A 26,836-nucleotide genomic window follows, 5' to 3' on the forward strand; every position below is an offset into this window, starting at 1 on the left:
ACCCTTTTATATTTTAAAATAAGTAAAAAAATAAATATTTGTAATGAAAATTCTGTAGACATAACATACACTGAATGCGGGGGCTAGAGGTTATAGCAAATGAATCCAAAAGCAGAGCCTAAAGATAAACACCTCTGTTTATTGTCAAAGAAAACATTTTAGAATCGAGAAGCCTAAATAAAGATATTATTACTATTGTTTCGATTTTTTTGTATATATATATTGTACAAGCCGGACGGGATTTATAGTGGATGGCAGATATGTATACCCGGTTTTTAGGTTCTGAGCCATCCATTTAAGAATGTTCCCTTTAAGAAACACCAGAGGGTTAAGCAGCCAGAAGGTGGGCTGGACAGCCAAGGGGTGTTTAAGGGAATCAGCAGCAGGTGTGCAGGGTGTGAGAGAAGGAGCTGCACAGGAGGGCTGGGCTGTTGGGTTGGAATGGCTGTATTTTCAGAGACCTGTGGGGCCTGATAGCCAGGTGGATATTTTCCTGGTGTTTTCCCCACAGACCAAGCCTGGATAGTACCTTGGGGGTACTGGAAACTTAAAAACGCTGAAGTAAGCTATTTTGTTTATTGCTGGACTTTGTGTTGCTGAATGAAGCTGTTTTCTTTCTGTTACATTTTGACTGCTGCTGGAAGCTCTTTGTTTTCAAAATAAACGGACTGTTTTTCTTTTCACCTTGGAGTGGCCTGCATTTATGCTAACAATCCCGCTGTGATCCCCCCAAACTTCACAATATATATATATATATATATATATATATATATATATATATATATATATATATCTATCTATCCACTGCCCCAGTGGAGCTTACAGTCTGAGGTCCTAATTACACTTAAATAACACATTTCATCAATTTCATCTGGAGCTAATTAGCCAAGCTGTATATGTGTAGGGAAATCCTTGCAGGCACTGAAGGGTAAAAATGATTTGGTAAGCTTTGAATGTGAGGGCATACATGAAACAAGTTGCACAGATTGTTTTGTGAATGATTCTGCATATGCTAGACCAGTGATCCCCAACCAGTGGCTCCTGAGCAACTTGTTGCTCACCAACCCCTTGGATGTTGCTACCAGTGGCCTCCAAGCAAGTGTTTATTTTTGAATTCCAGGCTTGTAAACAAGTTTTAGTTCCATAAAAACCAAAGTTCACTGCCAAACAAAGCCTTCTGTAGGTTGCCAGTCCACATAAGAGCCACCAGTAGTGAACCACAGTTTATAATTGGCACCCCCAGGAATTTTTTTCATGCTTGTGTCGCTCTACCAACTTTTTTAACATTTGAATGTGGCTCACGGGTAAAAAAAAGGTTGGGGATCCCTGTACTGGACAATAAAATCAGGCTGCAACACATTAGGGATCCCAGGTACAGTTGCCACCTGAAGAAAAACCCCAATCCCATCCCTAGGTCTAGCCAAGCTCTGCACCTTATGGCAAAGTATAGAGCACAACATTGGCAGGCAGTGTGCTCCACCGCTCCTGTTAGGGGGGGGGGGCACCAACCTGCCTCTCGCAGCCTGTCCCTCATGAATACAGTGCTGCCATGCACTGACACATATGGCATTAATGCTCAATAGCCACAAATTATTCTGATTGTATGAAACAGTGTAGATCATGATATCTTCCAAAGGGACATCTGCCATTGACTCCTACATGACCGTGGCTAGTTTGAGATGGATTTTTTTTTTTATTCTGACTTTTAGCGGCCTTGGGGTATAATAAATCTAGAAACATTCAAGTTTTTTTACCCCATGAAAAAATGGTATTTTCCCCTTTATAACTCTTACCAGATTCGAACTTTAGTAAATAACCCCAAAATGTGTTTAAAACAGGGGCCAGATTGGTGAAAATACTTGGCTACAGCCACACAAATGAATGTCTGATGAAACACTTTTTTTTGCCTAGGGTCCACCAGAACAAGGGGCCCACTATCAGACATTACATCTGGTATAATGTTTGACATCAGATGGCAGACCCATCATTTTCATCAACTGGAAGAAATCTACAACACAATCGTTGCTTTTCTACTTTCTGTTAGAGCATATGCTCCTAGGAGATATTTTCTCTTTAGTGTAGATTACTGGAGATCTTTATTTATTGTGGTGTCATAGATCTACTGCAATGGCTGTGGGTTCAGGGCAGCACATCTGGGGATAAAATCAACTTCAGTAAGAACAAGAATTTTTGATTGCATTCCATATTATATTGACTTTCATGTGCATGAGGTTAGTTCTATTACAATTTTCTTGTGGCAGTAAAATACAACTAATGCAACCTTTGCCCTTGGCCTTGAAGTGACTCTGCAGGTAGTATTAGCCTGACCTTCCTTAATGTTTACTTAATCTAGGAAAATGATTTAAGCCACACATGGATACTGGCCACAGAGTACAATATCTTGTAGTCTGCGACATTGATCTTGGTAGGCATGTCTAAGAAAAAGCTTCCATTCTCTGCCTATGATTAGCTTGCTGTCAAATAATACTAATTTCAGTTGGATTACAATGGAATACCTATTTGACGTTGCCATTATATGAAGTGGAATAATCTAAAAATCCCAAACATTAGAAAACTGTAGGGAGTGACCGCCAAATACCAAGACTTCCAAAGATCCATGTATTGCAGTTAAAGCCCACAGAGAGATAAATACATACTGCTGTAGCAAAAAAAAAAATCTATTCTTCAAAGTATTTTTCTATCATGTTTTTCTCTCACACTATAGTTTCTGCTTTGTATGTAATATTTCAAATTCTTTGCTTAACAAGAAAATATAATTTCTGGAATCCACACTCCCTGAATACCATGGGATATGCTGAGCCTGAAGAGTTTTATTATAGCTTAATAATGAAAAAGTGAAATAACGAAGAAGAAGAACGATTGATGCCACGTTGGAGCCACATTGCACAAAGCCTAGAAGATTCACTGCTACGGAACTGGAGCCAGGGTTTTATGAAAAGAGCTTAACAATCATTTAATGAACCAATATCAACTGTATAATTTATATTAAAACCACATTTAAATACTTTGCAGCTATTCTTATCATTCTAAAATGTGCCTGATGGTAGACTTCAAGGCTGAATGACAGGAGAACAGCATCTTTTAGCTGTCATTTAGCTCTTCAGTTAAAGAACATACACCTCTTCTTACATTTATTTCGAGCATTGGATGATATCAAGTCAACCTCCATGAATCACAAAATCTTTTTTCCTCCCATTGGTCTCTATGGTACTTTTCTTTTAGCTGTTTCTTTGTCTCTGTGAAACATTTTTGAGTATATGGTAAATAACCAAGTTCATTGTAACGTCTGCTAATGGCTAAGTAATAAGTGGTTTTATAAAGAGATGAACTTAACTTTAGGAACAAAGTAATAGTTCTGTGATTGAGTGAACAAGGGTTTTGCACTTCTTAAGATGTAGATAAATAGATATATAGTAGAATGTTTGAACTTTGTTGTATGCTTTATAATAACTGCCATTCTGCTATTCCACTTAAACTGTCAGCATCACCTAAAAGTACTCAACAATGTCAATATTGCATGCGGATCAAGGCTGAAACCATTTTACTTCTTGTTCATGATTGGCAGAGGTTAAGTCTTGCAGTTACAGACTAGTTTGTAAGTGGTATTTCTGTAAATTAAAAAAATTGTACTTTTGGTCGTTAACAAATGGACGCTAGAGACCTATTTTATTTTATTTTTTTTTGGGGTCCATGTAAAATAAATTAAGTAATATATTTTCACAAGGGTCAATAGTAAACTGGTGGTGAATAAATGTTAGTGCATATGGCAGACAGGACATAAGTGTATAAGCATTTGGTTAGACAATGTTTTTATGAATACTTGGAACATTAAATGGAAACACACAGTGTTGCTAAATATAGTTCATATTTAGTCTGTAGCTCTTTTATGTCTCTCTTTTTATTGTCCACATAGTTGAACTTCGCAACTGTTCCGTAATAACCTGCCTTCAAGAGGTGCATGTTGTGATAAGGTTTAAGTTATTGAAATTTTGTATTCCAAATCTTGTGGGAGTGTTTGGAATACTTAAAGAACCTAGATTAGAACATAAACTCAAGGCAAGCCCACAAGAGAGTTCAATGTATAACAGGACAGACATAGTGGTGCCTGCACAATTCACATTGCTGATTTTATAAATACCATGATAATGAACAGTCAATTTTATTCATTAGAAAAAAAAAATGGATAGCGTGCATTGCATAACTGCCATGTAGAGGTAGTTATTAGAGGCCTCTACACTAAATCTTTACTGCAAAATTGTGTGCAATACATATGATGATACGGTTTTTGTTATCTCTCTTTAGGCACATTTAAGAGCTGTTACCATTAGTAGGACCATGGAAACCCCCCTAATAATAAAGATTAGCAAAGCAAAAGGGTAAATAATAATGTAGTATAGTAAATTGAGTGGCACCATCTCTACTAAGGCTTACCCTTCTATATATTTGTGCTCCGGATGAGACCTTTCTCTTAGGGAGGCAGGGTGTAGTGCAACTGTAATGAATTGCTATGCACAATAATAACAGTAACAACAGTGGTTCTTTATGCTTAACCATAGAACATAGTTTATTCAACAACTTCATCCAAATAGGAGTTCGTAGAAATCAACAGGAACATAGAGCAACATGAGGATAGCATATACTCACAAACACCAATGATCAGCTCAGTCCTTGTGGGCAAGGGAATATACACAGCAGCAATTGAAGGTAAGCCCAGCTTTCAGCCTTTTCCATAAGTGAAATCCAGAAATATATCTACATCCGTAAGTCTTTACACTTAGGGGCAGATTTACTAAGGGTTGAAGTGAATTCGAGGGAATTTTCGAAGTAAAAAAATTCGAAATTCTAAGTAATTTTTTGGATACTTCGACCATCGAATAGGATACTACGACTTCGAATTTACTTCGACTTCGATTCGAAGTAAAAATCGTTCGAATATTCGACCATTCGATAATCGAAGTACTGTCTCTTTAAAAAAACTTTGACTTCAATACTTCACCAAGTTAAACCTGCCGAAGTGCTATATTAGCCTATGGGGACCTTCTACAACTATTCTCTAAGTCTTAAGAGGTCGAAGGAAAATCCTTAGATCGATCGCTAAAATCGTTCGATTCGAACGATTTAATCGTTCAATCGAACGATTTTTGTTCGACCGCAGGATTGCCAAATCCTAGAGTGATCTATTAAAGAGTATAGCTTATCCTTTACTAGGTCTACTATACCTAGGTTCCACTACCTATTCCCTTCCTGTAAACTCAGGTAAGGGCTAAAGCAAAGGACCTTGAGCACATGGTTACCCAGACCTTTATACTATAGCACAGTGCCATCTACTGGTCACTGTTTGGACACCAAGGGGCATAGCTTTAGGCAGAATAATGAAATAGTTCCCCCATTAGGACCCATTTAGGTGTCTATAACACTGGGAATTTGCCTGCCAATATTATTAAGGGTGGCTAATTTACCAGATCCCTACAATAGTATATTTGCATCAAAATGTTTCCATTAGAAAAGTTTAAAAGGAGTAAAAAATAATACACTGGTAGTCCGGTAAAGGAAACCGTGCAGTTGCGATTATATTTCAACAGAACCCCTTAATAAATGGTGGTGATTGTGTATTTGCTAAGAGTTGAAAAGACTGAAGCTGGCCGTATACAAATTATTTGGTCTGATCACGATATAAGAAACATGTAATTTACCTTTGTGCATGCTCAACATTGTACCCATTTTAGTGATCTTAATTTGTTAATAAACCTAATGGCTTCTTCAGTCTTTTCCCATATTAATATAACATATGTTTGTTCTCTATAAAGCATTCTTAGTGGTCTTCAAATGTCAGTGTTATGGATTTGTGATTACAACCTGGTCAACCCTCTAAATTTTATTCTTAAAATAATGCCAGTGAATTCCAAGAAATGTAAATTTGTCTGGCTACTGCTGGAAAAAACTGCTGTTTTATGGAAAGCATGCAACTGATGAATGACGCAATTAATTTTTCCTTTACATTCTTAGATTTTTGTGTTGAATATTTGTTTAAAAAGTCAGAACAAAGAAGACTCCAGTATTCCCCATGTGGTTGTGAACATGTAGTAACATTGGCAATACTGAAAAAATCTAGTCAAGTAATCCTGAATAGAGATGGGCGAATTTTACCTGTTTCGCCAAAAATTCGTCGCCGACGCCCATTAAAGTTGTCGCGCGGCAAATTTTTTTGACGCGCGTCTTTTTAGTTTGACGCACAAAGCCATACAAGTCTATGGGTGTCATTTTTTCGGCAAAACAAGGCGAAAAAATTCGCCCATCCCTAATCCTGAACAACCACATCATAATGTTACTGGTCTTGGGAAGTAGAAACTATACTATAGGGCTGAAAAAGATGGGGGTTTCAAACCAAACAGATTTTGCATCCCCACCTACTGACTTCTATAAGAGTTAGTACCTACTGTAATCTAAACACAATATTTCAGGAATAAGGAACAAAAGTGTTAGTGAATTCTATATTATTAAAGTGTCTTAAAAGGCTGTCACTGAAGCTCCAGAATTTGGCAAAAGCTGACAAGTTGGGGAATGTAATAAAAGTCGGTAAGGGAAAAACTATTCACAATGTGAAAAGTTATGCCTTTGCGTGAACAAATTTTGCTTTGCACGAATTTAATAATATACCTTTTGCGAACCCGGAAACGGTTTAGCGACCACTTCCGACAGTGGAAGACTGTTTGCGCCAATGCGCAGTAAATGTAATAAAACTTCTTACTGAAAAAGATGTTACTGTATGTTTACTCCAAAAGATTACGATATCTTCAAGCACTTCTTAAAAGAGTGCACAATTAAAATTCGCAATGCGCAGTTAAAATTCGCAATGCAATAACAGTTTAAGGAAAAATATTACATAGTGAGATGGGGATTTTTATTCTTATTGGTGTGAATTGTTTTTCTCTTTGCGACTTTAATTGCATTCCCCCATTGAGTCATGATGGTCTTTTTGGGGGAAATGTAAAATTTGCAAAGAGCAAAACTTTGCTACTAAAACTCATTCAAGGTAATATTCCTAGTTAGGCTTTTATTGCATTGCGGACCTTAACTGTGAATTGTGAACCTTTAACACCTGCTCTTGAGTTTTTTAGCAGAAAATGATTAGCGAAATGTTATTACATATACTGAGAACCTTTGCAAATGCAATTTGGTCGCAAACTTTGCGAGGAAGTCGTTTAATCAATCTTTAATCAATCAGTCATTAATGTTCACAACGGTGTTTGCAACAGTTTTTTATGCTAACAAAATATTACATTCATTTCGATTTTCAAATTTGGAATATTCCCTAGTCGAAGTACACAAAAACTAGCTTGAAAATCGATTTTTTTTTTCATTCGAAAATTCACCCCGACCTTTGATAAATCTGCCCCTTAATATAGAGATTTCAGCAGTGTCTTGCATGATGTATTGTTAAGCCGATGCACAGAACTACATGATCTATGATTATCTAAAAACCTCTAGTTCTAGTAATGCAGGTCCATGGGGCAATGGATAAATTCCCTGATGTTTATTAAACTGAACATTATATAATTTATAGTTGCTACTCATGAGGCTGTGTCTACATAAATCAGACAGTGTAGTTCAACACATCGCCATCAAACGGTTTCCACTCAAGTAATCTTATTCGAGTAGTGATCAGGAGACATAAAAAAAAAAAGGAGGGCAGTCTAAATTCAAGCTGTAAATTTATAGAGTGACTTAAAATATATTGTAAGAACATATGGTTTTAATGCAGCCATGGATATTTCAGCTCTGTTATAATTGACCTCCACAGTTTCAAAATGGAATGTTATTTTAACATTTCCAGAGATCGTCAAATCGGTATGCATCCAGTGTACATTGTCTAAGAAAGAACCCAAGACAAGACCAAGAGAAGAAAATGCATAAAAAATACGAAACCCTTCATCCTGGACACTAAATACCCAGGATATTCATTTCTTGGGTCTAATGCTGAGTAAATATTTGGAGGTTTTATTCTCATAATAAGAGGTAATTGAGTCTGCCTACTAGTAACTATAACATAGCTCTACCGCTCGTCTTTTTGCACCCAAAGATGTTGGGAGGTCCCCTTGCCCCTGAATTCACTGCAGACAAATGCATTGTCTTCTCAGCATCTACTGAAGAATAGGGTACGTGGCCATTATATTATTACTAAGAAACCACAGCAGCCGTTGCACAGAGACATAGTGATTCTCTCACTGTCCAAACTGAATTATTCCAGGAGACTTTTCTAAGACTTTCTTTCTATAGGGGAACAGGCCAGCATTTAGACACAGTGAAACATTCAAAATGGCAAAAGTGATCATATCACCAATATGTGAAATGGATAAAAGCAGGTGCAAACAATGGCAGTAGTGTAACTCTTATGCAAATGGATGCAATTTGTGCCAGGGAAGTGATATCACATGGGTGACTGTGCACTTATGACGACTCCAAATTTTAGGCTGTTCGACTTCAACATAGAAGGCAAAATACTGGCAAGAATGACAATACTAGGTCATACTCTATGCGGCCATCTGTAGCTAAGACAGAACAAGCAAATCCAGTAAAGTAATGCTATATACTTTTGTTTCAGATTGTGTCAGTTCATATTGTTAGGATTTCAGTGTAGTTTTTCACTAAATATAATGGTCTATAAGAATCACTTATCCTTCTGACATATAGAGTGCTACATATATCTGACAGCCAGTACATCTGAAACCCATTCCACCTCCATCTGGAACCATTTAATTGTATGTTCTTCTAGATATCTATTTGTAAGTATGTATGTCCATTGAGAAGCTTGTTCAGTTGCACGTGGGTTAGGTTTTCCTCTATTCTTATCATTAGCATACACCACGATTGCTTTATGTATTCACACTGTTGCGCACAGTTGGAATTTTTCATTTTGTAATTGCACCTATTTATATAGATCATCTTCCCATCTTCTTGTAGAGCATTTTAACCTAAGGAAGGTGAGAGTGCAAAGTTCTTTCTGCCCTAAACTGAAAAATGGTGTGGGCCGCTGTTTGTCCCAGATTTCCCATGATGATCATCGCTTTTTTTAATGGACTCTGCCCTGGTGTCTTGACACTTTTTGTTACTAGAACAGGTTTTTATCACTCACAACTGGGCTTCCCCACCTCAACCTGCTACACAAGTGCAAGATGGGTACAGCTTGTGGTTTAAACTAAAACATCAGAAACCTCTTTTATGATTGAGCGTGCAAAGAGCTAATAAGGGTTCAAAAATCAGTGCCCATTGATGCTACTGACAAAGGGGATATCCACCGAGAGATAATAACAGAAGTGGCCAAACTTAATAGCAAGCCTTACTATATACAGGTATGGGATCCATTTTCCAGAAAGCTCTGAATTAAAGAAAGGCCATCTTCCATAGAACCCATTTTATTCAAATAATCCCATTTTTTAAAAATGATTTCCCTTTTCTCTGTAATAATAAAACAGTACCTTGTACTTGATCCAAACTAAGATATAATTAATCCTTATTGGAAGCAAACCCAGCCTATTGGGTTTATTTAATGTTTACATGATTTTTTATTAGACTTACGGTATGAACAGTGGTGTAACTAGATATTGCTGGGCCCCATAGCAAATTATTTTTCAGGCCCCTACAAATGTCTAGAGGTTGACTTGTTTTACCAATATTTATTCTAGCCTCATTGGGCCCCTATACCTCCTGGGCCCCCCTTCAGCCGCAGGGTCTGCTTCCTATATCGTTATGCCCCTGGGTATGAAGATCCAAATTAAGGAAAGATCCGTTATCCGGCAAACTGCAGGTCCAGAATATTCTGGATAACAGTTCCCCTACCTGTACCAAACTCATCACCTTTTCAGAGGAAAAACCCTCTAACCTGTACAGATAGACAGCATCTCCATGTGGAAAAGGAGAGCAATAACACTATATAATAATATAGAACAGTGATCCCCAACCAGTAGCTCGTGAGCAACATGTTTCTCTCCAACCCCTTGGATGTTGCTCCCAGTGGCCTCAAAGCAGGTGCTTATTTTTGAATTCCAGGCTTGGAGGCAAGTTTTGGTTGTATAAAAACCAGGTGTACTGTTAAACAGAGCCTCGATGTAGGTTGACAATCCACATAGGGGCTAAAAATGGCCAATCACAGCTCTTATTTGGCACCCCAATAAAATTTTTCATGCTAGTGTTGCTCCCCAATTACTTTTACTTCTGAATGTTGCTCACGGGTTCAAAAGGTTGGGGTTTCTTGCTATAGAAGAATAATGTTGTTCAAGACCATATTTAAATAACTTTCTTTACAAGATAAATAATCCACTTTATTCCTATTTCAATTCTCGTGGTCATGAACTCTTTCTACATTAGTCATCCAACTCATGGGATCAGGAATCTTCTTTATTCCGGTTTTAGAAACACTCATAAGTCTAAAATATAATCAGAAGAACAAAACATAAAATAAAGTTAAAACTTTCCTTACATAGAGATCTCTTAAGTAAATTTCTATAAATCACTGACCCAACAAACAGAAAGCGGAACTTTTACAAGATTCATGGTTATTGGATATGTTTCATATTCAAGTGTTGGAACAGCTGTTGCTAAGCCTGAACCCCATTTGCCTACTACTTGGCAAACCGAAGGAAGAAACTCCTGATAACTAACCCATTAACAGTTGCTCAGAAAGTCATCCCATAAAAGCAGAGCTTGGAGGACTAGCTTGGGTGTTTAGAAATTTCAAAACTAATTGGATGTAGAGACCAAGTAAATATGGTGTAGTAGTGTTTTGCTTTTGCCTTTATTTAAAGCCCTTATTTAATTAGGAATCACCTTCATACATTTTCTTTTTCGGTGCAAGTGTGCTATTTAATGAAAAATATGCAATGCAACGTTTCTGTATGTAGCACAATTACAACTTCTACAGTGAGGTTTTAAATATGTATTGTTAGCAGACTAACAGTTGTTAAGTGCCACTGTAACTTTTCCATGGGTTTAGGGCGCCATCTGCTGTATGACACATTTTTTACGGAATGTCACTCCTTTGTTATTACTGTACTGTAAATACACACAGCTGACACTTCCATTTGATTTAGGTTTTTGTACTGTTTACATCTGTACTCAACAACATATGGTTTCAAATGTATAAAAACCCCCAAAGCACACTTTTTGTAACTGAAGTTTGACAGTGCTTTTTGCAGACAAACATGGGTCCTGGTACTGTGTTATGTTTGTTGGTCATATGCTAATATTACAGTATATATTGATATATGCATCTCCATAAATGCTGAAGGCATGCTGGTAGGGGGTGGATAGAGCATGCCTACGCCTACATGCTGTCCCCCTTCATGAAGACAAGTGCTGCTGCATGCATTCTGGAATGAGAAGACCTCTACCTGTGGGTTCTTTAAGTGAGTTAGGGTGCAAAATATCAGCGTGTGGCTCAGTGTCGGACTGGGACACCAGGGGCCCACCCAAAGACCTTAGACCAGGGGCCCACTCTCAGTACTATTATTCTTCCTCTCCTCGCTCAACCTCTATTCTCCTAGTCTCCTTTCTTTACATATTATAATCTATTAATCCATCTATTTATCCTCTTTGTTCTCATGGAAATTGGTAATGACCATGAAATAGGCCAAATGTTTAGATGGCGGAGGGCTCACTGACACCTTGGCCCACCGGGAGTTTTCCTGGTATCCCGGTGGGCCAGTCCGACACTGGTGTGGCTCAAATCTTGCACTTTGCTCCCTGACTCATCTTGTCGGCTGCTTTCTACTCACAACCTGACACCAACACAGATATTCTTTGTGTCATTAAAGAATTCTAAACATCTGCACATTAAAAACAAGGTGTGCTTGGTTACCTATTGCTGGTGTTGAAGGTGTTGAATTATGCAGAACAGAGAGAGCCGCAAGCTGCCAAGTAAAATATTTATGTTTTGTACTAAAACCACTCCGTGTTGTCTTTGCATCCTGGTTAATGGTCCCAATATGACTAATTACAGCCTGATCAGCTATGAAACATCTAGAGTATTGTATATAGTATTCTGTAACAATTGTTAGATATTCCTATACTAGTAGCAGTGGTTGTCACAGGTTTTTATTCTCTGCAAATTACAAATAGTTTATAGACAAGGAATAAACTAGAATGAAATGTACATAGCCGTAGTCCCAGCTACAAATAGCAGGTCCTTTACAATAATAAAAAAAAGTCTGCAATTAATAATTAGCCCAACAACCTGTTTTAGATCATGAGTAGCTCATCTATATATATCGTTCATAGAACACGGAGGATGATATAATTAGTTCAAATAAGCTACATCTCCCAAAGAACACAGCATAACTAGGAGCAAACGGCATCTCCATAGCCGTCCCATAAATCTGTGTGTAACATTTGCCACCAAATTAAAAATAATCTCCCTAAAACACTGTTGCCATGGTAAACCCAAATTGTCTTAAAAACGTGATGGCACTAGCCAATATTTTTGAATTCATTTAAAGGAGAAATAAAGCACAACTAAAGAAGTAGTTAGAAATATTGTACATTATGTTTTGGGTTTCTGTACCAGCCCAAGGCAACCACAGCCCTTTCACAGGGAAGATATGTTTCTCAAAAGATGCCCTAGTAGCTCCACATCTTCTGCTGATTCACTGCACATGCTCTGTGCTGCTGTCACTTACTGAGCTTAGGGACCCACTCACAATATACAGTACACATAGAATAGAAATGTCACAATATAAGGCTGATTATTAATTAACACAGATTATTACTACATGGCAGCTCACAAAACCAGTGTAACTAGCATCAGAATTAAAATATTCAGCCCTGTAGCATCAGGCCAACCTCATTTTGCTTAATAATTTGCGACATCCCCTAAGTTTAGCTTCTCAACAGCTGCTCAAAGCCCACTGAGCACAGACACTTTCCAAGATGGTGACCCCCTGTGACAAGTTTGAAGTCCTGGATCATTGCTGCTATTGACAAGCTGAAACTTTAGGCTGGTGCAATAAGTTCAGTATATAAATTATGGCATTTTTAGACATTCATTTTTAGGGTTTAGTTCTCCTTTAAACCCATTTTAATCTGAAGGTCTATTGAAACTATGGACCTGTCCACGCCTATCAAGTTGTGTCTCTAATAAAGGTAATAATAAACTATGCTTTTGTCATTGTTTCCATCACCAGTTGACATATATTAATTCTATACTTATACTTCATTCCTATTGATTATTTGGGGGCATATTTATCAAAGGTCAAATTTGAAAAACTTCGAAATTCAAAAAGACCAACCAAAATTGTCGGGTTTTTTTTGGCCGAATAAGTCCGTATTTGATCGAATAGGTTCATATTTGGCTGAATTCGTATGAATCTAAAACGCTCAAATTCGATTCAACGTTTTTCCCAAAAAAAAACGTTGATTTTTCAAAGTCCACCAATTGTCTCCAAATAGGTTCTAGGAGGTCCCCCATAGGCTAAAAGAGCAATTCGATGGCCATTTAGATGGTAAATTGTGGAAGTCGATTTTTTAAAGAGACAGTACATGATAAATTTCGATATTCTAATTTTTTCAAATTTGAATAGAATTTGGACAAATTCCCTAGTCAAGTACACAAAAAAATAGCTCGAAATTCAAATTTTTTTTTCAATTGAAAATTCGCCTTGACGTTTGATAAATCTGCCCCTAAAGGTGTGGTTCACCTTTTAGTTAACTTTTAGGGGCATATTTATCAAGGGTCGAATTTTGATTTGAAAAAATTCAAATTCAAAAAGACCAACTGAAATTAAGTTGAAGTTTTTTTTGGTCGAAAAGGTCAGTTTTCAATCAAATAGGTCCGTATTTGCCTGAATTCAAATTATGAATCGAAGGAATAGCTCATTAGATTCGAAGTTTTTCCCCAAAAAAACCTTTGATTTTTCAGTCCACCAATCGACTCCAAATGGGATCTAAGAGGTCCCCCATAGGCCAAAACAGCAATTCGGCAGGTTTTAGATGGTGAATGGTCGAAGTCTAATTTTTAAAGAGACGGTACATGATAAATTTCGATATTTGAATTTTTGAATTTTTTTAAAATTTGGACTATTCCCTAGTAGAAGTACACAAAAAATAGCTTGAAATTCGAATATTCACCTCAATCTTTGATTTTATTTGCCTTTTTCTTTTCACTGTTTCCAGCTTCCAAATGGGGGTCACTGACTCAATCTAAAAACAAATGCTCTTTAAGCAGGGCTGGAACCAGGGGTAGGCAGAAGATGCATGTGCCTAGGGCGTATCAGTGTGATTGGGGGTGCCAGGCACATACCTGATTCGTAGTCTACCCCTAGTCTGGGTTCTTTTGCACCTTATGGCTGCAAGTTTTTCAGTTTTCCCACTCTCCATCTGCGGGACAAGCAGGCCCACGTTTGCAAGTGCAGGTGAGGGTGAGGGGATATGTGGTCCAGCTGGCTTGTTGTTTTATTGTTATTGCTATAACATTCTAGCTGACACTATTGCAGCTAATCTATTGGCAATAAAATGCCTCTGTAACTTTACTTCTCCTTTAAATATTGTGGAGATTATCAGTGCCCTAGTGTAGAGTCCAAAAAGAACAAATCAGAAACGTGTGTCAAAGTTGTGAAATGGTCAAAGTTTGCAAATATTGTGTTTTCTTCATGTTTAACCATTTCATAACTGTGAGAACCTCTCTCTTTCTCCTACACACAAAGAACTATGGCTAAGGTATTTCTGAAATTTGTTAACAGAGACTTAATGAAATGCAGCTCTTTCCTAAGGGAGGAAAATAACTTCTTAATATATACATTATACATTGATACATTTTCCCTATTGTTACAGTCATATTGAAATAATTGGATTTGACTACATTTCCTTTATCAGGCACATGCTTAGGGCACAGGTCCTGGCGTTACAAGTACAGGGCCCAAACAGCCTCCACAGATTCAATAACAAGGACTGTCTTATTCACCTTATAGCAGCCCTTCTGTCATTTGTTTTTAATCTACAGAGTTAAAGTCCTGACCTGCTAGGGTGCAATGGTAAGTAGGAAGGGGGTGCCAGGACCCTAGGCTCATATCTCTGCTGCCTTGTCTACATCCGGCCCTGAGTATCCAGCACTGCACAATGAGCAAGCAGGAGGTGAAGGTGGTTAGGGGGGTTAGGCAGTGACAGCAGGTGCCCTTTTATCCCAGCTCTGTAATACATTGTACAGGTATGAGATCTGTTATCCAGAAACCCATTATCCAGAATGCTCCAAATTATGGAAAGGCCATCTCCCACAGACTCCATTATAGTTAATTAAAAAAAATTTAAAATGATTTCCTTTTTCTCTGTAATAATAAAATAGTAGCTTGTACTCATGTGACTTGTGCTCTGATAAACTTCAATCACTCTTTACTGCTGTACTGCAAGTTGGAGTCATATCATCCCCCTCCCTTTTCCCCCCAGCAGCCAAACAAAAGAACAATGGGAAGGTAACCAGATAACAGCTCCCTAACACAAGATAACAGCTGCCTGGTAGATCTAAGAACAACACTCAATAGTAAAAACCCATGTCCTACTGAGACTCCTTCAGTTACATAAACAATATAAACACTGTAATAAATGTTGTAAATCAGCAATCCGGAAGGCTAAGAAAAGAAATGAAGAGTTAATTGCGGTGGAGGTGAAAACTAACCCTAAAAAGTTTTTTAAATATATTAATAGTAAAAAGATGCAGGTTGAGAGTGTTGCTCCATTAAATAATGGTACCAGTATGGTTGTAACAGATACAGATAAGGCAAATGTGTTAAATCAGTTCTTTTCTTCAGTGTATACAATAGAGGAGTCTGGGTTCACAGGCTCACTTAATAACTGCACGAATGGTTCAGCTCAATCTAGTCAGTGGCTGACTCAGGATATGATTCAAAAAGCTTTAATACAAATTAATGTAAACAAGGCTCCAGGGCCTGATGGCATACACCCCCGGGTTCTAAGAGAGCTTAGTTCAGTTTTAGACCAGCCCTTATTTCTGATTTTCTCAGATTCACTGTCATCTGGTATGGTGCCTATGGATTGGAGAAAAGCTGATGTTATTCCAATATTTAAAAAGGGATTACGATCTCAGCCTGGCAATTATAGGCCAGTAAGATTGACATCTGTGGTGGGCAAATTATTTGAAGGCTTGTTAAGGGATCACATTCAAAATTTTGTCCTAATGAATGGCATTATGAGCAAGAATCAGCATGGCTTTATGAAGGATAGGTCATGTCAGACGAATTTGATTGCATTTTATGATGTGGTAAGTAAGATTCTGGATAGTGGGGGGGCAGTAGATGTGATCTATTTGGATTTTGCCAAAGCGTTTGATACTGTGCCCCACAAACGACTGCTTTCTAAACTAAGGTCTGTTGGGCTTAATGAAGTCGTTTGCACATGGATAGGAAACTGGCTACAGGATCGGGTACAGAGGGTGGTTGTTAATGGGACATTCTCTACTTGGAGTAAGGTTCTTAGTGGGGTCCCCCAGGGCTCAGTATTGGGTCCACTTTTATTTAACTTGTTCATTAATGACTTAGGGGAGGGTGTTGTAAGTAATGTATCAGTGTTTGCAGATGACACAAAATTATCCAGCCCAATTAATTCCATCCAGGATGTGGCATCCTTGCAACTTGATCTTGACAAACTGGCAATCTGGGCAACTAAGTGGCAAATGAGATTCAATGTTGATAAATGTAAAGTCATGCACCTGGGATGTAAAAATATCCAAGCCACTTATACCCTTAATGGGACTGCACTAGGCAAATCCATTATGGAAAAGGACCTTGGAGTCCTTGTAGATGATAAACTTGGCTGTAGCAAGCAATGCCAGTCAGCAGCATCAAGGGCAAATAAGGTCTTGAGCTGTATTAAAAGGGGCATAGAGTCACGGGAGGAGGGGGTCATTCTTCCACTGTATAGAGCACTTGTAAGGCCCCATCTAGAATATGCCGTACAGTTTTGGTCTCCATCACTCAAACAGGACATTATTGTATTAGAGAGGGTACAGAGAAGGGCAACTAAGCTGGTAAAAGGTATTGAAAATCTTAGCTATGAGGAAAGACTGGCCAAATTGGGGATGTTCACGCTGGAGAAGAGGCGCTTAAGGGGTGATATGATGACTATGTATAAATATATAAGGGGATCATATAACAATCTCTCTAATGCTTTATTTACCAGTAGGTCTTTCCAGCTGACACAAGGTCACCCATTCCGATTAGAAGAAAAGAGGTTCCGCCTAAATATTCGGAAGGGGTTTTTTACAGTGAGAGCTGCGAAGATTTGGAATTCTCTCCCTGAATCAGTTGTACTGGCTGATACATTAGATAGCTTTAAGAAGGGGTTGGATGGCTTTTTAGCAAGTAAGGGAATACAGGGTTATGGGAAATAGCTCATAGTCCAAGTTGATCCAGGGACTAGTCCGATTGCCATTTTGGAGTCAGGAAGGAATTTTTCCCCCTCTAAGGCAAATTGGAGAGGCTTCAGATGGGTTTTTTGCCTTCCTCTGGATCAACTGGCAGATAGGTAGTTAATAAACAAAAAAAAAAAAAAGGTTGAACTCGATGGACATGTGTCTTTTTTCAACCTTAATTACTATGTTACTATGTTACTATGTTACATTGAGAAGGAAAAACAGCAGCCTGCCAGAAAGCATTTCTCTCCTAAAGTGCAGGCACAAGTCACATGACCTGGGGCAGCTGGGAAATTGACAAAATGTCTAGCCCCATGTCAGATTTCAAAATTGAATATAAAAAAATCTGTTTGCTCTTTTGAGAAATGGATTTCAGTGCAGAATTTTGCTGGAGTAGCACTATTAACTGATGCGTTTTGAAAAAAACATGTTTTCCGATGACAGGATCCCTTTAATGTTTACATGATTTTTTTAGGAGAAGGAATGAAGATCCAAATTAAGGAAACATCCAAGCATTCTGGATAACAGCTCCTATATCTGCATTTCATTTGTTCTAGTTACAATGTTTGTTTTCTCTTGGGGCAATATTAAATATATAAAAGGTAACTTAAGATTTATAGATTTGATAATTTATAGGGAAAATATAAAAAAAACACATCTATCTATGTATAGATAGCTGCAGTTGAGGCACATTTTTAGGGCGCAATTTGGGCCTGGAGACCTGATCATGGTGGAAATCCCAACACTGACACAACTAGAAAAGGAGGATACATCCAAGATGGTTTTCGTTTTAAATTCACTAGTCCCATCTACCACACCAGCCCCATTTCATATGGCTTGGTAGGTGGCAACAAGATATGCCTGGTCTGAATCAGGACCAGTGGGAGGAAGCCACTGACAAATTGTACTAATTCCTAATCAGCTCAAGGGACAAACTAATTCAATGTAAATTTTCTCTGAGAATATATCTAACCCCCAACAGACTGCACCGTATGGGACAAAGTCCACTAGCTGTATGTAAACGATGTGGTGACAGAGACGGGTCCTACTGGCATATGGTATGGACATGTTCCAAAATTCAGAGATACTGGACAAAGGTAACGAAACACCTGACAGACATACTAATGCTCCCCTCCAGCCACTCCCCAGAGGTGCATCTGCTGGGTCTGATAATATGATCTACTCCCTACAAATCATGGGAGGACATTGCTGAGGTCCTAGCTTTTTTACGCCAAAAAATTGATTGTCATGAGATGGATGGCTCCCCTCCCTCCTAAGAAAGGGGCTTGGGAAGAATATGTGAACAAAATGCTGCCAGTATTAAAATTAACATATGAGGCCAGGGGACAACCAGGGAAATTTGATAAAGTATGGGGCCCCTTGGTTGGAAACTCACCTCGTAATATTTCGATGCTTAATAAATTTAAAAGTGAAATTTCGTGTTATGTTATGATTTACATGCTTGGGATTATATGGTTGAATTCAAACATGGCTGTACACCCCCCCCCCCTTTTTTTTGTTTTTCTCCCTCACCCTATGTTTAAAATTCAATAAAAAGAATAAAATATAGATATATAATAATAATATATAATATATAAGGTGCTGCTGTTATATAACAATATACCTGTAACCAGAAATTCTATTTTTATGGTGATGTTATATGACCATAAAAACACAATAAACACCCAATGACTTTAATGAATTTGGATAGAAAAAAATGTCACGTCCGTAAAAAAAATCGTTGAGCTTAGAAAAATGCTGTTGACCAGTGACTTCAATGCATTTCGCGCATTGCCAGGGAAGGCAATATATGATTGAAAGCTAGGATTTCTAAAGAAGTGTGCAACAGGGATGGATATTAAAAAAAATTATTTAGATAATAAAATGTCTTAATCAAATGTAAGTAACCAATTGCCTCTTCAGAAAGCTTAGGCTTTCTGCAGCTGTTGCGGACATGAATGCTTTCTTATAATTAGCCAAACAGCAACATATATTGTTGGCACAGGGTCTGTAAACATGCCATGTCTTTCGGCATTATTTAAATCATGCAGCAGGTGGCTGAACAGAATAAAATTAGAGGGCAAAGAAAAAAAGAAAAAAAAGATGCCAGATATTATTAAGTACATCACTTAACTATTCACTAGGACAGATACAGAGAACTTTTTAGAGCTTGGGCACACAGAAACCTAACGTGGGAGGTATCTAGTGAAATATTACATCCATCACTTTTAAAGTGGTACAGACCATTCACACTTTAAAGTGGTCTTCGGAGTTGCTTATGATTTACATCCCCTCCCTTGAGCTTTATGGGAAGATTTGTATAGGAAAGGGGAGAAATGAGACACTTTGGGTTTTATGGGATTTCTTTTCCCAGACATTATTCACTGTTGCCGAAGTTCGGATGCTGCCACAGGAAAGTGGGATTCCATTTACAGTTCTAATGTGGAACTATTACCCATGTGTCTAAGAAAAGCTGCTTTCCTTCAGTTAAAAAGCGGTTATTCAAGATATTTTTTCTTTTCTGTGTTCATAAAATTATAGTACAATAAAAAGTTACAATATTTATTATCTCTTACTAAGAAAACCATATTTATTGTATTATGAAACAACATTGTTGTAGTTTATTTTATGCAGAAGGATTGTAAAAATAACAAATATACCTATGTTAATAGAAGGTGAACGGCTGAATGATATTAAGGCCCCTAGATACGTTTCGTCCAATGGCAATTCTGAAATCATCAATACACGGATTTGCGATAAGAAAAACCACTGCGAGAAGAAAAATGCACACACAAAGGCCTCCATTGCATTCAGTGCATTTTGCTTCCTCGAGTGCGGACCTTAAGGTATTTTGTGTGGAAAAAAAACACTACAAGAAAATAAGACACGTGCAAAAAAAAAAAGCCCACTGATTTGTGTAAAATAATATGCTGCAAAAAATGCCCACTGACTTTAAAAGAACTTTTGCCATGCACATTTTCCCACCCTTTTTGAAATTTTTCACCATCAGCCAAACCAAACGATACAGTTCCTGGTTGAAAAAAAAATCATTACAATAATTATAGTCGATGAAGTGAAAATCGCCTTCAATAAAATAATTAAATTATCTGTGTCACGGTTGGCGCCCTAAATCCAGAACCAATGCTAAGCCCTCGGCTAATCGGATGCCGCCAGGTCTTATTAAGAGAGGTGCCAAGCTAAGGGTTCTAGAAGAGCAAAGGGGCACAAACGTAAGGCAAAGTCTTTTGAGCAGGAGGTCACAGTACAAAGTCTAGACAGAAAGCGTGTGCAAATCAGGCCGGGTTGGTGCGGGTCGAGTACAAGCGGAGTCAGACAGGCAAGGGTCAATCCAAGAGATCAATCAGAAGGGATATGGATACAGCAGAGTCGGTTTACCAGGCAGGGTCAGGATTTCAGAAGTCAGGATTGTCTCAAACAGGCAGGGGTCACAACAGGTAATCAGAAGCTTTAAACAGCACAGAGGCACCAGGAACTCACTAGGAGGAAACCTAGAACGGGCAAGGAACTGCACACTGAATTCCCTTTAAATAGGGTTTGAATTTCGCGCTGACGTAATCACGCCAGCACCTATAAAAAGTAGAAGTGCGCGCCCTAGTAACTTTCCGGCTAAGAAGAGGAAGGAAGGCAGCGTGGTAATTTGAAGAGAAATGCGGTCACATAATCAGGTTGTACAATGGATTTAATACAGGTATGGGATCCATCATCCAGAAATCAGTTATACAGAAAGATCTGAATTACGGAAAAGCCTTCTCTCATAGGCTCCATTTTATCCAAATAATCCAAATTTAAAAATGATTTTCTTTTCTCTGTAAAATAAAACAGTACCTTGTACAATATCCATACTAAGTTATAATTGATCTTTATTGGAAGCAGAACCAGCCTATTGGGTTTTATATTTACATGATTTTTTAGTAAACTTTAAGTATGAAGATCTAAATTATGGAAAGATCTGTATTCCAGAAAAGCCCCAGGTCCCGAGCTTTCTGGATAACAGGTCCCATACCTGTAGTAATGTCTGATTAGTACTGTTAACTGATCACATTGAAAATATCTTGAATATTTAAATAAACCTGTTAATTGACTTGTTCTGATATAAAAGGAGAGCTAACTTGATAAATGGCACATTGTGTTTTTGCGTTTGCATATCATTTATATTCTACCGAACTATTAATATCACTGGGGAGAGTCACAGTTTATCTAGAACACACTGATTAATTGTAAATATAAATTTAGTGTAATAATTGGATTTAGTTATTACCTCTATTATATAATAAGCATTTGGTATGTTAGTAATTACTTACTATAGATCAATATGTCCCAGGCTGCCTATTATGGGGAAATATCTGGTATTTTCTAAGGCAAGGAAAAATCTTCTTTGAGAAAAAAAAGAAAGTGATTCTAATTAATAAATATATATATATATATATATATATATATATATATATATATATATATATACATTTTTAACATATATAGTCAGGTAATTAGGTAGCTGGGATCAGCTTTCTGGGGTTTAAGCAGCAAATGGCACAATCACAACTCATGAGAGTGAAGTCTCTTTTTGGCAGTTTATTTTCACTTGCAGCAAATAAACAAAATTAACAGTTCAAAATAAAATCCTTGCCACTTAATGGGCTTCTAACTAACACAGGTTAGTTATCCTAAATAACCAGAAATAGGCCTATAGCTTGTCTCCCCAAAACATAGAACATTCAGAGAACAAACAAAGTCCCAAACATTGTGGTGATTTCAAGCCTTTTAGTGAGATCACACAGGCAGCTTTTCTATGTCTTTTCCCCAGACTGGAGTTCCCTATTCTGGCTTGAGCTGCCTTTTTAATTATCCACCTGAGGTGCCTCATGAAACACAAAACACCCGGGCTGGACTAACCGTCCCGGAACCACTCCGTTAGGAACCTGGGACATAAATAAGCTCCATCTTGGACTTCCCCAGGTGTCCTAGTATTGACCTCACGACAATAAATATATAGAGTAGATTGTCCTCACATGATCTACAGTATCTGATCATCATGGTTGCATGGGCATTAAAAAGTTAAGTATTTGGATGGTGACCGTGTGTATAGGAGACACATGCAACAGCCAATCTCTCACTGCAGCTGAAAGCAACAGTGCAGGAAAGCAGTAGCTCTCGGGAGCAGATTTTTTAATTATGCCCTCATTGGGACAATCAGATCCTAGCTGACATGTCGGCATCACTTTAATGTTTATTTATTGGGTAGTCTATAATTTTGACTTGTGTAGGGTTTTTCATTACCACTATGAGTATGTGATCTGCTATACAAATTACAAGGAGTTTAGCAGGTCTTTTCTTAATGTCAAGCACTATATGTTCTGGTTATTAAAAAGAATGCTTGAGTCAGTATTAATACAGATTCAGCCATTACAATATCCAATGTGAATAAGTACCCAGGGCCACAACTTTGCACCCCTGCTGCAAGGGAATTGTTAAATGAGACCCCTAATGCCCAGCAGCCTCATAGTGACTACGGTCAGTGCATAGTTTTAAGTGATTTGGGGTATGAAAGTAAACACAACTATATATTTTAAATAATATTGTTTAGTATGTCCTCCTTTTAAAATCTGCTGTTTGGACACACATGCAATGTGTGTGCAGCTGTGCAGAAGCCTAGTGTGATAATCACAATCATTTTTATGACATCACTATAAAGCAAGCTGAAGTACAGGTATGGGATCCATTATCCGGAAACCCATTATCGAGAAAGCTCCGAATTATGGAAAGGCCATCTCCCTTAGACTCAGATTTTATCAAAATAATCAAAATTTTAAAAAAAGTATTTATTTTTTCTGTGTAATAATAAAACAATACAGGTATGGAACTGTTATCCAGAATGCTTGGGACCTGGGGTTTTCCGGATAAAGGATATTTCCGTAATTTGTATCTTCATACCTTAAGTCTACTGCAAAGGCATGTAAACATTAAATAACCCCATTAGGCTGGTATTGCTTCCAATAAGGACTCCTTTCAAGTATAAGGATTCAGTTCAGTTCCGTTTGGATCAAGTACAAGTTACTGTTGTATTATTAAAGAGATAAAGGAAAAAAAACTTTCTGGTTAATGAGTTTCCGGATAACGGATCCCATACCTGTACTTGGTACTTAATCAAAACTAATATATAATTAATCCTCGCTGGAATCAAAAGCAGCCTGTTGGGTTTATACAGGGGCCCATTTACTTAGTTCGAGTGAAGGTATAGAGGAAAAATAGTTCTAATTTCGAATGTTTTTTTTGGCTACTTCGACCGTCGAATGGGCGACTTCGACTTCGATTCGAACTAAAAATCATTCGACTATTCGACCATTCGATAGTCGAAGAACTGTCTCTTTAAAAAATACTTCGACCCCCTAGTTCCCCACCTAAAACCCACCGAGGCCAATGTTAGCCTATGGGGAAGGTCCCCATAGGCTTCCTAACAATTTTCTGATTGAAGGATAATCATTCGATCGATGGATTAAAATCCTTCGAATCGTTCGATTCAAAGGATTTAATCGTTGGATCGAACGATTATTCCTTCGATCGTTCAATCAAGCGAATTGCCCTAAATCCTTCGACTTCGATATTCGAAGTCGAAGGATTTCAATTCGGCAGTCGAAAATCCCCTCGATATTCGACCCTAGGTAAATTTGCCCCTTAATGTTGAAATTATTTTCTAGTAGACTTAAGGTATGGAGATCCAAATTACAGAAAGATCTTTTATCCAGAATACCTTAGGTCCCAAGCATTCTGGATAACAGGTCCTATTCCTGTATTAATATTAATTATATATTGCATCTTTACCCTTTTACTTACAGCAGGTTCTGCTGTTACTAGTACAAAACATTTGATAAAAAACATTTGTTATTATTGAGCCAGCATCAGGTGTAAAACATTTAGATTATTCTCTCATGTTATTAAATAAGTAATATTCAGTTCACTTTCCAGCCTTGCGAATGTGATATAAAACTGACTTACCTAATTTCTGGCAATGGATTTCCTGTTGCTCTGCATTCTAGTTTGACTCTACTTCCCTCAGCAACTTCTTGGCTTTTGAGCTTCTGAATAAATCGAGCAGCTGCAAGAGGATTATCTGATTTATTGGCTGGACCGTGGATAACCTTTTCTTCAGGCTGGTTGGATTGGCTCTGAATTTTCTGAAAACTGTTTTCCATCCCTTTAATACATTGCCTACTGTGGATAACCTTTTCTTCAGGCTGGTTGGATTGACTTTGAATTTCTTGAAAACTATTCCCCATCTCTCTATTATATTTTATACCAGGGTTAACCTTTTTTTCAGGCAGGTTGGATTGGCTTTGATTTTCTTGAAAACTATTCCCTATTTCTTTAGTATATTTTGTACCATGGATAACCTTTTCTTCAGGCTGGTTGGATCGGCTCTGAATTTCCTGAAAACTGTTCTCCGTCTCTTTAATACATTGTTTGTCATCTATAACCTTTACTTCAGGCTGGTATAATTGGCTCTGAAGTTCCTGAAAAGTGTGTTCCGTCACTTTAATACATTGCCTGTCTTTGGGTATTAATTCTTGCTTAATTTCAACCTCGTTTTCACTTACTGAAGAATTTGTGTTAGAAGGCATGTCTTTCTTAGGAGAAAGATAACCACTATCTGGTGAAGAGGAATCTCCATTTGACCTCCTGTTTCTAGCTTTGGTAGTTTCTCGAAATATCGCAGAAAGCTCATCAATAAAAGTAGCTGCCTTTGCACATTCGTTGTTCTGTGCACCAGTGTCCCCACGGAAAGCTTTTGCCCTGGCTTTTGGGATGGGTGTTTTACTTATGTCGCATTTTCTCATGTTTTTGGAAGCTTTTTGGGCTTGCAGAGTTCGGATTATACTTGGACTAGTTGTTAACAGCGGTGATATCATTTTACGCACATCAGTAGCTCCGACTTTGCAGGGAGCTTTAGGAATAGTATTTTGGTGATTGTGTACATTAAGTCTTAGATTATCCCGATTTTGGAAACCTTCTGATTTTAAGGAAGGAGGGTTTACAAAATGTTCTTGGAATGGTTCCTCATGTTTAGAGCCAGAAAAAGCTTCACGTGCAATGTCAAGACTCTTATCCATCTCATCTTGACTAAGGAAGGCAGAGAGTTCTGGGAAAGACTCCTCATTCAAATCCGAGAATGAATCATAGAAGGAGTCATGTGAGGATGCTTCCGAAATGTTTTCCGAGAGGCTTTCTTGCAGAGCTGCTTCATCTGGGTAGGAGCTTTTGAGCATTAACGGAACGGGCAGAGCTTGATCTAGAATTTTGTTTGCCATTTTGAATATAAATCCTGTTAGAGAAAGAACAAATTCTGTTATCAAAACTACATACTGAGAGAGGCTCAAATATACAAACAATCAATGCTGAACCATGCATTCTAAATACTGAAATTACAATGAAATAAAAATTATAGTGTACAAAACTATATTAACTGCATTATCAAACATAAACTAGAATTCAATGCATGTATATATTGGTAAAAGTTTAAAAAGAATCAAATGTCCATAAGGCTAGATAATATCATTACTAATACTTACTGTATATACACACAAATTATAATGCATGCATGAGTTTTGCCAGTATAAATTCTGTGCTTGTTTGTCAATACAAAATTAACAATTAAAATGTTTAATTAGCCAGCTGGAAAAGCCCTTCATATTCAGCTCAGTTTGCTTTGTATAACAGTAATTATGTTTACCGATTTATTCTACACAAACTTTACTGCAGCATTTAAGTAACATACATTTCTAAATGTGTCTCATCAGCAAAGCACAAGCCTCTAAAAAGGAATCTATAATTACAAACTTTTATCTGAAACAGGATAAAGACTTGGCTGAAAATATGGCCTGCGAAATGTAGAATAAAAGTACATACCTTAAGAAACAGCCCACGCTTGGTCCTTCGCTCTAATGAAATAAAGAAGATCTGCTGTTATACATGGAAAACCTCTTGTCCCAAGTGAGTGAGGTGAGTGTGGCCTGCAAGTTGCATCTGTTCCCAAAGGGCCGTGTCATTCTTCCTCTAGCAATCTATATTTGGTAAGTGAACTCATGTTTCAGTGAGCTGCTATCTGGAATTCCAGAAGAAAGCTATTGGTTCTTGCTAAAATAAACTCGCCAACACTTGCCTCTCGGATATCGGAGGGGCTATGTTACATTTTATTATCTGTACAAAAGCTTACAGCATTTGACTCTCTTATTCCTTGAGGAAAAGAGCTTAATACACCGTTCTTATTACTGTATGATCATTTCTCAATAGAGATATATTAATATCACTTCCTTTTAGGTAATGTACACCATAGACTGAGGCCACTGTAGTGATTTATTGTGCTTTGACAGATGAAATCACTTAAAAGACCCC

The 26,836-nt window shown here is 37.7% G+C and overlaps 1 protein-coding gene across 2 annotated transcripts in view; it reads right to left on the reverse strand.

The window, feature by feature from the left end:
* palld.S (palladin, cytoskeletal associated protein S homeolog) overlaps positions 1–26,460 on the reverse strand; it is a 201,256-nt gene extending 174,796 nt beyond the window's left edge. For both annotated transcript variants that reach the window (XM_018243218.2, XM_041579522.1), the window contains exons 1-2: positions 26,351–26,460; positions 24,443–25,766 (exon numbers count right to left, since the gene is read on the reverse strand). In XM_018243218.2, coding sequence (XP_018098707.1) covers positions 24,443–25,752 — 1,310 coding nt within the window. In that variant the 5' untranslated portion in view covers positions 25,753–25,766; positions 26,351–26,460. The remainder of the gene's footprint in view (positions 1–24,442; positions 25,767–26,350) is intronic.
* Between the last annotated feature and the right edge of the window lie 376 nt (positions 26,461–26,836).

The sequence above is a fragment of the Xenopus laevis genome, chromosome 1S (assembly GCF_017654675.1).
Source record: "Xenopus laevis strain J_2021 chromosome 1S, Xenopus_laevis_v10.1, whole genome shotgun sequence".
NCBI classification, from domain to species: domain Eukaryota; kingdom Metazoa; phylum Chordata; class Amphibia; order Anura; family Pipidae; genus Xenopus; species Xenopus laevis.